Source organism: Mobula birostris, chromosome 15 (assembly GCF_030028105.1).
Source record: "Mobula birostris isolate sMobBir1 chromosome 15, sMobBir1.hap1, whole genome shotgun sequence".
Classification (NCBI taxonomy): Eukaryota; Metazoa; Chordata; class Chondrichthyes; order Myliobatiformes; family Myliobatidae; genus Mobula; species Mobula birostris.
Window position 1 is genome coordinate 6,841,147 of NC_092384.1, and position 12,938 is coordinate 6,854,084.

The window sequence follows — 12,938 nt, forward strand, 5'->3', positions numbered from 1 at the left end:
GCTGGTTTTGGTTGGATCTGTGGCTTTTCATGAATAAGATTGTTATTCAGTCTAGTAATAGACTGAAAATTGCACAGTTCAAAACTCTCTACCTTTCTTATAGTGGAGTGCCACACCTTAGTCATTGTCTCTGGGAAAGGAATGATAGTTGAAATTTGCAGAGGGGAAAGATAGTAATGGAAGAAGAAATGTGGAATAGGACGACACAAACTTTTGCTAGCTATAGCCAAGTTTGTCAAAAGTACTTATTGCTTGTTCTCATGCATTTTATGAGTGAAGAGGGGAGGGATGAAATAAGCAGAAAGTAATGTTTAAGGAAAAGAGGCATTTAAATTTTAAACTGAATGCATTTAGTGTATTTCCTAAGATTAGAGGTAAAATTTGATACAAATATATAGCCTTGCCTTAAGCAAGTATCTTTAGCTCTTCTGGGAAAGGTATGCCTTTGGGAAGAATTTTAGCAGGTTGTATCTGTCACTGTTCCGTACTTCTGGACACAATCACATCAAGTTTACAATTTATCATTCAGTTATTTTACAAAACATTTCATACACAAGAATGTTAAAATTTTAATTATTTTCTGTGATTCTGATACTGTCTCCCATTTTGATTCTCTTTATAGATTGATCCATTGTCTGGCATGGCTTCGTTGACAATTGGTGGATCAGCTGCATCCCTCACTCCGAGTATGCAGGGTTTCACAACTAACCTGAGTTCTGCATTCAATACTCCTCAATCACCAGCAAAAGCCTTTCCTCCACTCTCGACACCAAACCAGACAACTCCCTTCAGTGGTATCGGCGCTCTTCCGTCTCAACTACCAGGTTAGAAACGGTGGCCACAGACAAACGTAGTTTCAATGGTGTTGCTTACCCAGGTGGTGATAACTTGCCTGTCTTCATGTTAAGCTAGTCAACTTTGGTTTGGTTAAGGATAAACTATAATCTTGCCATGATTAACTGTAGTAGTGTTTTTATTTGAGTTTATTATGATATAATATCTTTCTGCTTTTGTGTAAGTGAATTGGAATTCAGTTTTCTCAAGCATGAATTCTTAAAAGCATTGAGATATTTCTCTGGTATTTGTCATGAAATGACTAAATCTCATTACTAATTTCCAGTTTGCTAAACCAATTTGGCTAACCAGCTAAATCTATCTGTCACCAATTGGCCTTTTGTGTACTTCTTTAACTACTTGATTTTAAAAATTTTTAAGCATTATTTGGTGGATCACTTTCCCCTCTTTTCAATTAACTTTCATTGTCTATACAATACAAACTTCGCTGTGGTTTTCATTCATTTTTAGTTACCTTGTTTGACTTTCTTGCTAACAAAGGTAAGAAGGCAATACGGGATTATGACTTGGTTTTGAATTTTTTATGTATCAATTTGAGCTTCTGTGGTGTGTTGTGAATCATGTAGCTTTGAAGTTTCTGCTCTGAAACAACTTCTAACACCACCTACTACCAACTAGCTGTTGTATTTCTAGATGAGTGCACTGAATATCAGGCAAATTGTGCTTGAGGCCTAATGGTACCCATGTTGATAAAAGCTTATGTTTCATGAAGGACTCTTCAGTTACTTTTACCCATCAGTGTGCTCTTGTCTTTATCTGTGTGCTACCAGCAAAGGTAATTCAGTTCTCCTCAATTCTACTTTGTCTTTTCAATTGCTTGAAATTACTTGATTTTTATTATGGGCTTTGAGCATTGAATACTAAACTGGTGGTTTTAAAACTGGGAAGGGAGGATGTAAAATGTTTAAATCTAAACTTTGGAGTGAAGTAGCAATCTAATGTACTGTGTAATGAATGGCATTTTATTTTTGTGCCCAATGTGCGTACTTTGTGTTTGGATCCCTATTTAAAAAGGCGAATGAGCACGTTTAGAACAGAAAAGGTGGCGATTTTCCACTGAGAATCTCTATTATGCTGCTTGCATCTTTCTTTGAGAAAGGGGTCTTAAATATTATTGCAACATGGGTAGATCATCAGTATGCTAATGTGGTTAAAAATGGGTATGCAAAGTTCAGGTTACACTCAGACCAGCCATCGTTTTAATTGAATGGCAGAGCAGGCTTGAGAGGCCAAGTATGTTTATGTAATCTAGTGTCATCACTGTGTTTACCAATTTGCTTTATTTTGCTTATTTACTTTGGTAAACATGTTTTTAAATGTGGAGATCTTTTTATGAGAATTTTTGGAAGCTATTGATGCACTCTTGGGGCTCTAACTTCTGCAGGATGTGGGTGCAGAAATCTGTTATAATGTCAGCAAATTCAGAAAAATATTGAAATGTGAGGCCTTAAGAGTCTTTTCCTTTAAAACCTATGATCAACCTTTTCATTGCAAATATGCACTGCACTTCTCTAATGTCTGTTGTATCTTTGTCCATAATGTGTGGGTCATGCCAGTCGTGAATAAATACACCAGTAAACAGCTCTAATTGCATGTAGAAATGAGTTAAATAATATCCCTGTTGTAACCTGGCCCTTGATAATGGGTGGAGGCTGCAGTACCATCATCTTCTGTCCATAGCTGAACTACATCCGTCAGGTGGCTATTTGAGCATTGGAGTAAATAAAACCCAAACTTCCTCTATGCAAATATAGTGAATCTTCATCTTCAGGAAACTGAGTTTTTATCTGTAAGCCCACGCTCTTGATAGCCTTGCAGTAACTTCGCACATTGCTGTCCTGGGAGTGGGTTAGTTGACATCAGCAATCAGTGATCCCTCTTATTAGCCAGTGAACTATCAAAAAGAACTGAGGTTTTGCATGGTTCTACCCACAATTATTATGTAGTCCTTTGATCTATATGCTAAGTATGCAGTTTAATAATGTGCATGAACTTGGCTTCTAAATTTGGATATGCTTGAAGCATTTGGTATGTAGGACAATGAATTTCTTTCCTCTGGGTGTCATTTAGGGTGTCTATTGAAAGAATAATGCATTAAAGATCTGCACGTTCTCTGAGGGGGAACAAAAGGAAATACAGTTGATCAAGCAGACTCCCCAGAGAACAAACCCAGTTTTAAAGATTTACCATGGTGTTTTGCTTCAGGGTTGACATACAAGCTCTTAACTGGCTCAGATCACTTCGTCCCTCATGTGCTTCTAGGGTGAATGTAAAAGTGGTATGTGATCCACAACCCTCCCTCTGGAATTGTGTTCCAAGGAGGTGAGACAATCCCTAAAGAGCTTGGTTTGTTCTACGTTCATCAGCTGATGTGCATGGTGCCCTGGGATGTAAACATATTGAAGGGTTTTGTTTTAGGGGTTATACTGAAAAGATAGAAAGAATTCTACACTATCAACTGATTCTGATGGCGTTTTCAAAAGCAGTCATTAATACATGTTGTGCTTCCAGCATTGTGTGTTTGACTTCCTTAAGTATAAGGATAAAAGCACAAATGATTTGATGGGCAACATTACTTAATTTTATATCTACAGGAAGTTTGGGCACAGGGAGTTTGACTGGCATGGGAACTGGTGGACTTGCACTACCAACTGTGAACACTGACCCTTTTGGGCAGCGAAAGATGAGCACATCTGGACTGAACCCACAAACATTCCAGCAGAGTAAGATGAAAACTTGTAAGTGGTTGTGTTGTCTGTGACTGTTGTGAGCGTGGCCAAGCCTATTCTGTTACTTTGGTTTAGCAAAAAAGTAGTTCCACAGAGTGATTCACCCATCCAAGACTCAAAATAGGTTTTCTTAGATAATGAATCAAAGTAGTTTTGGGTATTGAGTTTGTGTACTGCTTTTCTTATAAATTCTGCTATTGAGTGATTAATTTGTTAAAATCTTTAACGAGACATTTTTGGTGTATTGATGTGCACTCAGTACAGCTTAAGCTTTATCTCTTTTTCCAAAGCAAACCATCAAGGTTGTTGAAATTAAAAGCAAAATGCTGGAAGTACTCAGCAAATCAGGTAGCTATTTATCTTATGGGTTTACCTTTTAGAATTGGGGGAAAGGTACAGAAGTTTGTATTGAGATGCAGTGAAATAAGAGTGATGGAGGAGTAAAAGCAGAAGGTGATCGAAAGGGAGGTTCCCATTACGACCCTCTTGTCTTGCACTATCATCCTTTGCTGTCATTTTTCTGGTTTCTGCCTTGATCTCATTTTGTTTTTAACTGCCCTTTCAAAGTTTTGTAGTCTCTCTTTGTTCTGAAGATATAGATTTAAAATAACATTATTATATGCTGTGTCATATGATGTAGACAATCTCGGTCTTGGACCATAATTGTGACAAATTTTTTTTTTTAACAGAAGTGGTTTACCATTGCCACCTTCTGAGCTGGGGTGGGGTGTGCTAATCACGACCAGACTATGGGTGATAAGTCAACTGTAAGTCACTTATCAGTGGCTAATACACTCAATTTCGTTTCTAAAAGGGTTTATCTAACGAATTTAATATTAAACACACAGCGCATATGAATATAGTGATAAGTCAATCATAAGGGGGTTCCTTATGTCCAGTCTATTCTGCAATTCAGTTTTCGTTGCATTCATTTGCAGAAAACTCTGCTTCGCAGAGATATGATGTTGAAAATAGAAGTAACGTTTTCAGTGTTTTTGTGGCTATCTCAGGATATTCAGCCTTGACTTTGATCCAGAATGCTGGCAGAGATGTTATGTCAAACATACTTTTCAGCCCACCATCATTTGCAAGCTCGAGGAGTTGATCTTCTTCCCGCGCTGACATGGATGATTCACCGGGGACATTCACAAATGGGTCACGGACCCATCCTTTGCATGTCTTGGGTTATTTGTGGTCGGGAAGTAACGCTTGAATTCTGTTGACAGCGAAGATAGGTGATCGCGTACCAGCTGTGAGAAGGACGGTACAGCCTCAGTCTCTCCCAAAATCCCAGCTAATGTTGGGAACATGTCAAATATGCCCTTGTCCACTCGCCGTCCCCACAGTTCCAGCTTGGCTGTGAAAGCAGACACTTTATCTGCTAACTTGAAGACAGTTGTCATTCTCCCCTGAAGTGACAAATTGAGTTCATTGAGCAGGTTGAAGATGTCACACAGATAAGCGAGTTTTGCTATCCACTCCTTGTCACTGAAGTGTTCTGCCAGTGGTGACTTTTTTCTTGAAAGAAATCTCTGTAGCTGCTCTCTTATCTCAGAAACTTGGCCAGGGCTCTCCCCCTTGATAGCCACCTGGTTTCAGTGTGTAAGAGAAGGCATTTGTGCTCTGCATCCATTTCCTCCCAAAGCTGCTCAAACAGACGTGAGTTCAAGGCTTTTACTTTGATGTGATTGATAACTTCAACAACATCACTTAATAGGCTGTTAAGATCAGGTGACATTTTTTGGCTAGCCAGCATTTTCCTGTGTGTGACACAGAGTGTGTAGACTGGCATTCAGAAGCAACCTCTTTGACTCGGGTAGTGAAACCAGACTCGTTCAGCCATTCCAACAGCTGTGCTTCGATGTCCTCCGCTATGTCATCGATTCTCCTTGAAACTGTGGTAGCTGAAAGAGAAACCTGTGCCATCTTGTTAGCTGCAGCTTCTCCCAACAGTTCAAGGCACATGTCCTTGGCAGCAGGCTGAATCAATTCCTCATCAACAGTGAAAGGCTAGCCACTAAGTACGACGCTCTCAGAGCAGCAGCATTTGTGGAGGTGGTGGCTCTCAGCACTTGCTTCTGTTCTGCTTGCTCATGTTTTATCTGCTCAGAAAACTCACAGGTTTGTCTTTAAGTGCAGGGTGCTTGGACTCAAGGTGCCGGAGCAGCTTTGAGGGCTTCGTTGCCTCATTAGACAGCTTGTCTCCACATATCTCACACAGGGAGCTTGGAGCGTGCGAGTCACCGGTCGCAATAAAGCCATATTTTATGTACAACTGGTCATATTTTCTGTTGAAGGAAGCTTTCTTTTTTTTTTGCAGTCTCAGCCTCAGCTGTCTCTGCGTTATCATCATCGTTGGGCCTTTTATGTCCCCTACCATCTCTTCCAAAGAAACTCTCAAGCGATGTTTGTTTTTTACTCATCGAGTAGTTGTAGGTTATTGACCGACTGATGACCTTGTGTGAGTAATGACCTCGTGCGTTCAAGTTCAACAGTGGGCGTGACAGGGAATGAAGAAAGGTGCAGCTGACTCTTATCATTTCATATTGCCAAATCATATCGTTTCCTCACGACCCGGTAGCACATGCTTTGGGGTTGGGGACCACTATTCTAAGCTGAACCTGACCATATGAAGAACTTTCAAAACAACTAGGAGTGCAAAGAAATCTATTATTATCATAAACACAGGACCATGTCAAAGAAATTAGAGCAGGGGTAATTCATAAGGCCTTCAAGTCTCCTTTCCCTTTGAATAAGATTATGGTTCATCCTTCACATTATGTTTGTTTCCCTGTATGATCATGCCCTTAATTCCCTTGAATATATGGAAGGACCGAGCATGCACAACCACATGGATAGAGAATTCTTCAGTAGCAGTGCACCTTGAAATTTTTTTTATCTCTCATTCTTAGTTTGGTCTATTAGTGGTTGTTCTCATTTGCCAGGTAACGTTCAATATCTGTTCAGGATTACTTTTTATTTTTTTCTACAGTTCTTTTGCTCCCAATACTTCTGTGTTACCCTGCTACCGGTCTCTCTCTGTCTTCCCCCAACCCTCACCCGTTCTGGCCCTCTATACCTTTGTCTGATTGAAGTAAGTGGGCTGTCTCATCTTGAAAAGAAATTCACGCAGCTAATTATTGAGATTAAGAAATTGTCTTATCACAAGCTGCTAATGAAGTTGAGTATGAATTTTGGAAGTATGAGGAATGATGTGACTGAAACAGATTCTAAGGGGACACGATGGTAGATAGTAAGATGCTTCTGTAAGTGAGAGAATTGAAGAAGTGGATGTAGTTGCTGCCAGGTATTGTTCAATCTCTGTTCCCAAGTGAAGTGCTTTGGAATTTATTCTTTTGGGGGGTAGTGAACCTTTGGAATTCCCTAGCCCAGAGAATTTTGGAGTCTAGATCTCGAGGTATTTAAAGAGGAAGTTTGAATGATCGGGAAACTGGGGCTTTGAGGAACTGCACAGAGGAATTGAGACCTGGATAGGAACACTGATTTTGTTTGTTTCAGAGGATCATCACTCTAAATAATGAGGATAGGCTGATACTAAATTCTCCCTCAAGGCAATCTGCCCATTCTCAATCAATATAGTAGGCAGGCATAATTTTGTGAGTGCAAGAATAAAAGTAAACCTCTTGCTCATGATATGATCTCTCTGAAGCCCTGAATGATTGCAGCAAGACCAATATGCTAATATACTCCAACACACTTTCAAAGCCCAACATTCTATTTGCCTTCCTTATTTGTTCGATCTATGTGTTAATTGTGTTTGTGAACAAGGACACCTAGCTAGTTCCAAGTATCATTTATTATTTTTTTGTAGCATTTTGACTCTGGATGCTATCACCTTTCATTGCCCACATATCAGCAAACATTATTTACTATATTTGTTCCTGTTTTCAGAGTTGTTATTTTGTAAATGAGCAATATATTCCTATTTTGTCCATTGACCAATCTTCCATCCAGGCTACCCACTTCCAATCTCATGAGTCTTTTGTGTAACTGTTTATTTGTCTGAAGTTTTACCAAATAATAATGGGAGGTTAAGTTGGTTCTAGGAGGTCAAAATCTTGCAACAAAATTATAGATAGGGAATAGATTGAATTATGGAAATCACCATTGATTGTTGAACATATAATGCTTTAGAACTTTCATGTAATCTAATCAGGAACAACAGGGAGTCTGAACATAGATTGATGGAGATTATGGCAAAGTGATTTTTTGTCGTGGTGGGATAGTGGAAAATAATGCAAAAAGGTTTGTCCAAATTGCACTCGAGGGATAAACTTCCCCTGTTTTGAAACCCTGTTCCAGGTTGTACCAATAGATGCATGTCTGTTACGAATGTTTGTCTGCATGTTTGTAAAATGTCTTACTGTGCTGAAATTTATCATCGCCATGAGTTTTCATCTTCAATTACTTGCATACACTGTCACCTAACAAAAATGCTGAGAGTAATTATTTAGCTTCAAAATGGTACCAGTCCTAGTGCAGATATTCCATTTACCCAATTAGGATAGAACTTTTGCTGAATGAATTAACCTTTACAAAGCTGATTCCTGTTTAGATATCCTACCAAAATTCAACAAATTAAAAACAGTATACTTCTGAAAATATTTGTGTTTTATTCTGGCCATATTTAAAGTTCAGCCAAACTGGCTGTTTATTTGTGCATTAACTGAAGGTGAAATCTGTGCACAAATCAACTTGAAGTACCCAGTCTTCTCAAAAAAAGTATTTCTTTTATAATCTACCATTTTCTGAAGCAAGTGTAAGTGTTTGGAATTGGTTTCAATTGAAGTTGATATTATGTGTCTATAAATACTTCCTTAGAACAAGGCTATTTTTTATTTTTTAATCACAGGCTTGTATCCCAATGGAGTTTCCTGTTTCTTTGCATAAAGATATTAAGTCCTTTAGTGCCTCTGTGTGTGTGTGTGAAGATGGTTTCCAGTACCTTATTCAACTGGAAATTTTCAGTTGCAAGTACCATGAGAAATTTATCATCATTGGAATTAGCATCATTTTAAAAGCACGCCAGAAAACCAGTGTTGACCTTTATCTTTATTCATTCACCCATTTTTGTTCCCAAGATCCTTTAATGACTGGGGACTTGGACATTTTCAGTTAACCTTATGATTTTCAGGTTTAGGGCTCAGGAGGAGAGGTGGAAAGGCAAGAGAGGGATAGGAAGATTTATTTATTTTATTTTATTTAGAGATGCAGCATGAAACAGGTTCTTCCAGTCCTTTGAGCCGTGTTGCCAGCAACCCACCAATTTAACCCCAGCCTAATCGTGGGACAATTTACAATGACTGATTAACCTGCTAACCGTACATCTTTGGACTGTGGGGGGATGTCATCGGAATTGAACTCTAAACTGGGCTGTTATAGTGTTGCGTTAACCACTATGCTACATTGTAGATGGTTGGTGGAAGTTCTAAATTTCCCATGGTTGTGTGAATAAGTGCTCCTAGGTAAATTCTGATTTGGAGGTGTTCTCTTTCACTGGTCTCTTGTTACCGTAGTCTGTGCACCCCATCTACTGAATTTATTACAGCAGTCATTAACTTTTCCTAGCTAACTGACAAGCCTGCGCTTCCATTTTGATTTTACCGGGTTGTGATTACAAGGTGGGAGTCTGGGGTACTGGACGCTTTGTACTCCTAGTTGTAGTGTTCTATTTGATTTAGCTGGGTAATAGTAAGCCAGTATTAGCGGGCTCCTTGGTCAGTATGGATCAAAGATTTTGATTAAAGACACTTATTTTGTTTTTGCCTTTTTAATAGGAGTCCACAGTAGCATCGATCATTGTTCTTAAGTCAACTTCAGTAGTTAATACAATGTATAGACATTTGTTATGCATTGAATGGGTTGCCTTTTATTTGTTTTCCCTGTGACTTTGCTCACAAGGTTGCACTATTTTGGAAAGGGGGTGGGGGGCGGTGGGATAGGAGGAGTAGGAAATGGAGGGGAGTAACAAGTGTAATTTTAAATCTGGCTTGTAATCATCATGTTTTAACCCAAATGTTTATCAGTTTAAAATCAAGTGGAGCCAAATCTGAAATACTACTTCAAATACCTTGCAAACTTTGGAGATCATTGGTATAGTATCTTTAAATCATTATTTGATTTAAATTGTAATGAAAGGCCAGTGCTTGCAAATGCACTGCATATTGTTTATTCTAAGTTTGTGGCTTTGTATGTATCATCTAATGGCATATAGGAAATAGATTTTGATGGAATTTTCTGTTGCTTTCCAACTCTACACAGCTGACCTTTCTCAGGTATGGCCGGAGGCAAATCAGCACTTTAGCAAGGAGATTGATGATGAAGCTAACAGTTACTTCCAGCGAATCTACAACCATCCACCCCACCCTACCATGTCTGTTGATGAGGTTAGTATTAATAGCCAATCAATGTTCAATGTTCATGTTCTGTCATTTTGGGTGCAGTTAATTGGTAGTAAACTGCACTTGAAGTAGCAGTTGTGCTGCTGAGTTAGATTCTTGCTAATTTACCTGCCATGATGCAAGATGCTTAATAAAATTAGAAGGTGAAAAGGTACAGATTGCATATCACTGAATATGTAGATGAAGGTTTGTGATATTTAATTGTGTCATACTTGTTATAGAGCTAATTTAGGCTTCCCGCTCTACAAGTAAACATTTGTGTACAAAGATTTCAAACAATACAATTTCTAAGGCTTATTAAAGAAAATAGCAAGAATAAAGTACAACTGTCACAAAAAAATCATGGCACCTATAGTTCAGAGTTCCCTACAAATTTTGGAGTAGCTTCCCAGCATAAACTTAAGTTAAATTTAGAAGTTTTCATTTAAAAGCTTGCATTATGCTCCTTAATTTGATTTTTAAAAAATAGGGCTATAAGTTTGGCTGTTCTTTCTTGCTGAAAAATGGTGGGTGTAGTTTTTAAGATGGAAAAATTGCAATGGGATGTATCTTGTATCCCAGTTGGCCAGTTAAATATGACTTTATGCTCATGCACTTTGGTGGAAGAAATAAATGGGCAGACTGTTATTCAGATGGGGAGAGAATTCATGTTAATATAGAATATTGAAGTTGATTGTCATTAAACTTCAAATTGAACATTAAGGAATAATTATATCCTGTCTTTTAAGATTTTTAAACAATAGAATCTAGAGCACATAAGTGGAAAATACCAGAAGTAGCAAACAGATGAAAGAAGCTTGCAAAGCTGTTGATATTTTTCAGGTTTATGATCTTCCTTGGAAATTGGGAAGAGAAAAAGATGCAGGTGTGATGAGATGCAGGGAAAATACAAGCGTAGTTTGATAGCATGAAGGTGGTAATGCAAGATTAAAGAAAATTGTGAAGAGATTTGTGCTTTCTCATGTTTATAGTGAATAGATTTGTGAACAATAGACTGAATTATGGAAAGTGTAACTGAGAAGCAATAATTACCTAATTGCCTAAAATTGCCAAAAGTAAGAATAAGACAATAAATGGTGGTTATATGAATGTTTTGAATCAGGAAGACAATGATGTTTTTCAGGTGATATGTCATTCCTTTTGGGTGGGGGGAGGGAGTGGAGATGCGTTTCTACTAAAGGATTGCAGAGAGACATTGATAGGATGCAGAAGTGGACTGAGAAGTGGCAGATGGAGTTCAACCCGGAGAAGTGTGAGGTGGTACACTTTGGAAGGACAAACTCCAAGGCAGAGTACAAAGTAAATGGCAGGATTCTTGGTAGTGTGGAGGAGCAGAGGGATCTGGGGGTACACGTCCACAGATCCCTGAAAGTTGCCTCACAGGTGGATAGGGTAGTTAAGAAAGCTTATGGTGTGTTAGCTTTCATAAGTCAAGGGATAGAGTTTAAGAGTGGCGATGTAATGATGCAGCTCTATAAAACTCTGGTTAGGCCACGCTTGGAGTACTGTGTCCAGTTCTGGTCGCCTCACTATAGGAAAGATGTGGAAGCATTGGAAAGGGTACAGAGGAGATTTACCAGGATGCTGCCAGGATGGTTTAGAGAGTATGGATTATGATCAGAGATTAAGGGAGCTAGGGCTTTACTGTTTGGAGAGGAGGAGGATGAGAGGAGACGTGATAGAGGTGTACAAGATAAGAGGAATAGATAGAGTGGATAGCCAGCGCCTCTTCCCCAGGGCACCACTGCTCAATACAAGAGGACATGGCTTTAAGGTAAGGGGTGGGAAGTTCAAGGGGGATATTAGAGGAGGTTTTTTACTTAGAGAGTGGTTGGTGTGTGGAATGCACTGCCTGAGTCAGTGGTGGAGGCAGATACACTAGTGAAGTTTAAGAGGTTACTAGGCAGGTATATGGAGGAATTTAAGGTGGGGGGTTATATGGGAGGCAGGGTTTGAGGGTGGGCACAACATGTGGGCTGAAGGGCCTGTAATGTGCTGTACTGTTCTATGAAGTGAAAGGCGCTCTTTCCCTCCGTAGACCACAGGTCATCCTTGGGCAAGGTGTGGCACCTTCCTAGCCTCCGATCAGGATCATTTGGAGCCTTGGGAGCAGGTGGTAAATGGTCATATGAGTAGCTGGTGCATATCACCACTCCTGTTAATGCGACTACTGACGCCAGGCAGACGGTCTCTGGAGTATTGATAATGGTTGAGGTCACCCATCTTGTTAAAGACACTGCTCAGGATTTTGTATAAGTAATCTTAAGTACAATTGACCTAAGTGTGCTTGGAGTCATCAAAGGAGCGGTCATTGACGGAGTGGTCTGAAGCAGAGTGTTAGGGCTTGGTGGCTTATTTGGGCTTCGTCGAAGTAAGTGAGTGAATGGACTTTGATTTTCTTTCTTTCCTTTTTATTTTGAGGAATAAATAGCATGCCTGTAGGGTTAGTACTTTGCTCTGGGTGTCAGATGTGGGAATCCTGGGAATCTCCCAGTCTCCCAGATGGCCACATCTGCACCAGGTGCACTGAGATGTAACTCCTGTGAGACCATGTCAGGGATCTGGAGCTGCAGCTTGAAGACCTTCAGCTTATTAGGGAAAGTGAGAAAGAGATAGATAGGAGCTACAAAGAGTTAGTCACCCCGAAGCTGCAGGAGTTTGATAACTGGGTGACTGTCAGGGAAGGGATGGGAAGAGCTCAGATAATAAAGAGCACCCTCTGGCCATCCCTCTGAGTAATCGTTATCTCGTTTGGATGCTGCTGAGGGGGTGACCTGACAGAGGACGACCACGGTGATCGGGTCTCTGGCACTGAGCCTGGTTCCGTGATGCAGAAGGGAGATAAGATGAGGAATGCGATAGTCATATGGTAGTCATGCGGATGTGAGGGAAACAGAGAGAAGGTTCTGTTAGCTTGATAGAGATACCTGCA

The 12,938-nt window shown here is 39.7% G+C and overlaps 1 protein-coding gene across 1 annotated transcript in view; it reads left to right on the plus strand.

The window, feature by feature from the left end:
- Window positions 1-12,938, plus strand: part of cnot1 (CCR4-NOT transcription complex, subunit 1) — a 220,410-nt gene that overhangs the window by 100,713 nt on the left and 106,759 nt on the right. The window contains 3 exon segments of the mRNA XM_072279270.1: window positions 623-824; window positions 3,450-3,593; window positions 9,867-9,991. Of these exon segments, the coding sequence (XP_072135371.1) occupies window positions 623-824; window positions 3,450-3,593; window positions 9,867-9,991 (471 nt within the window).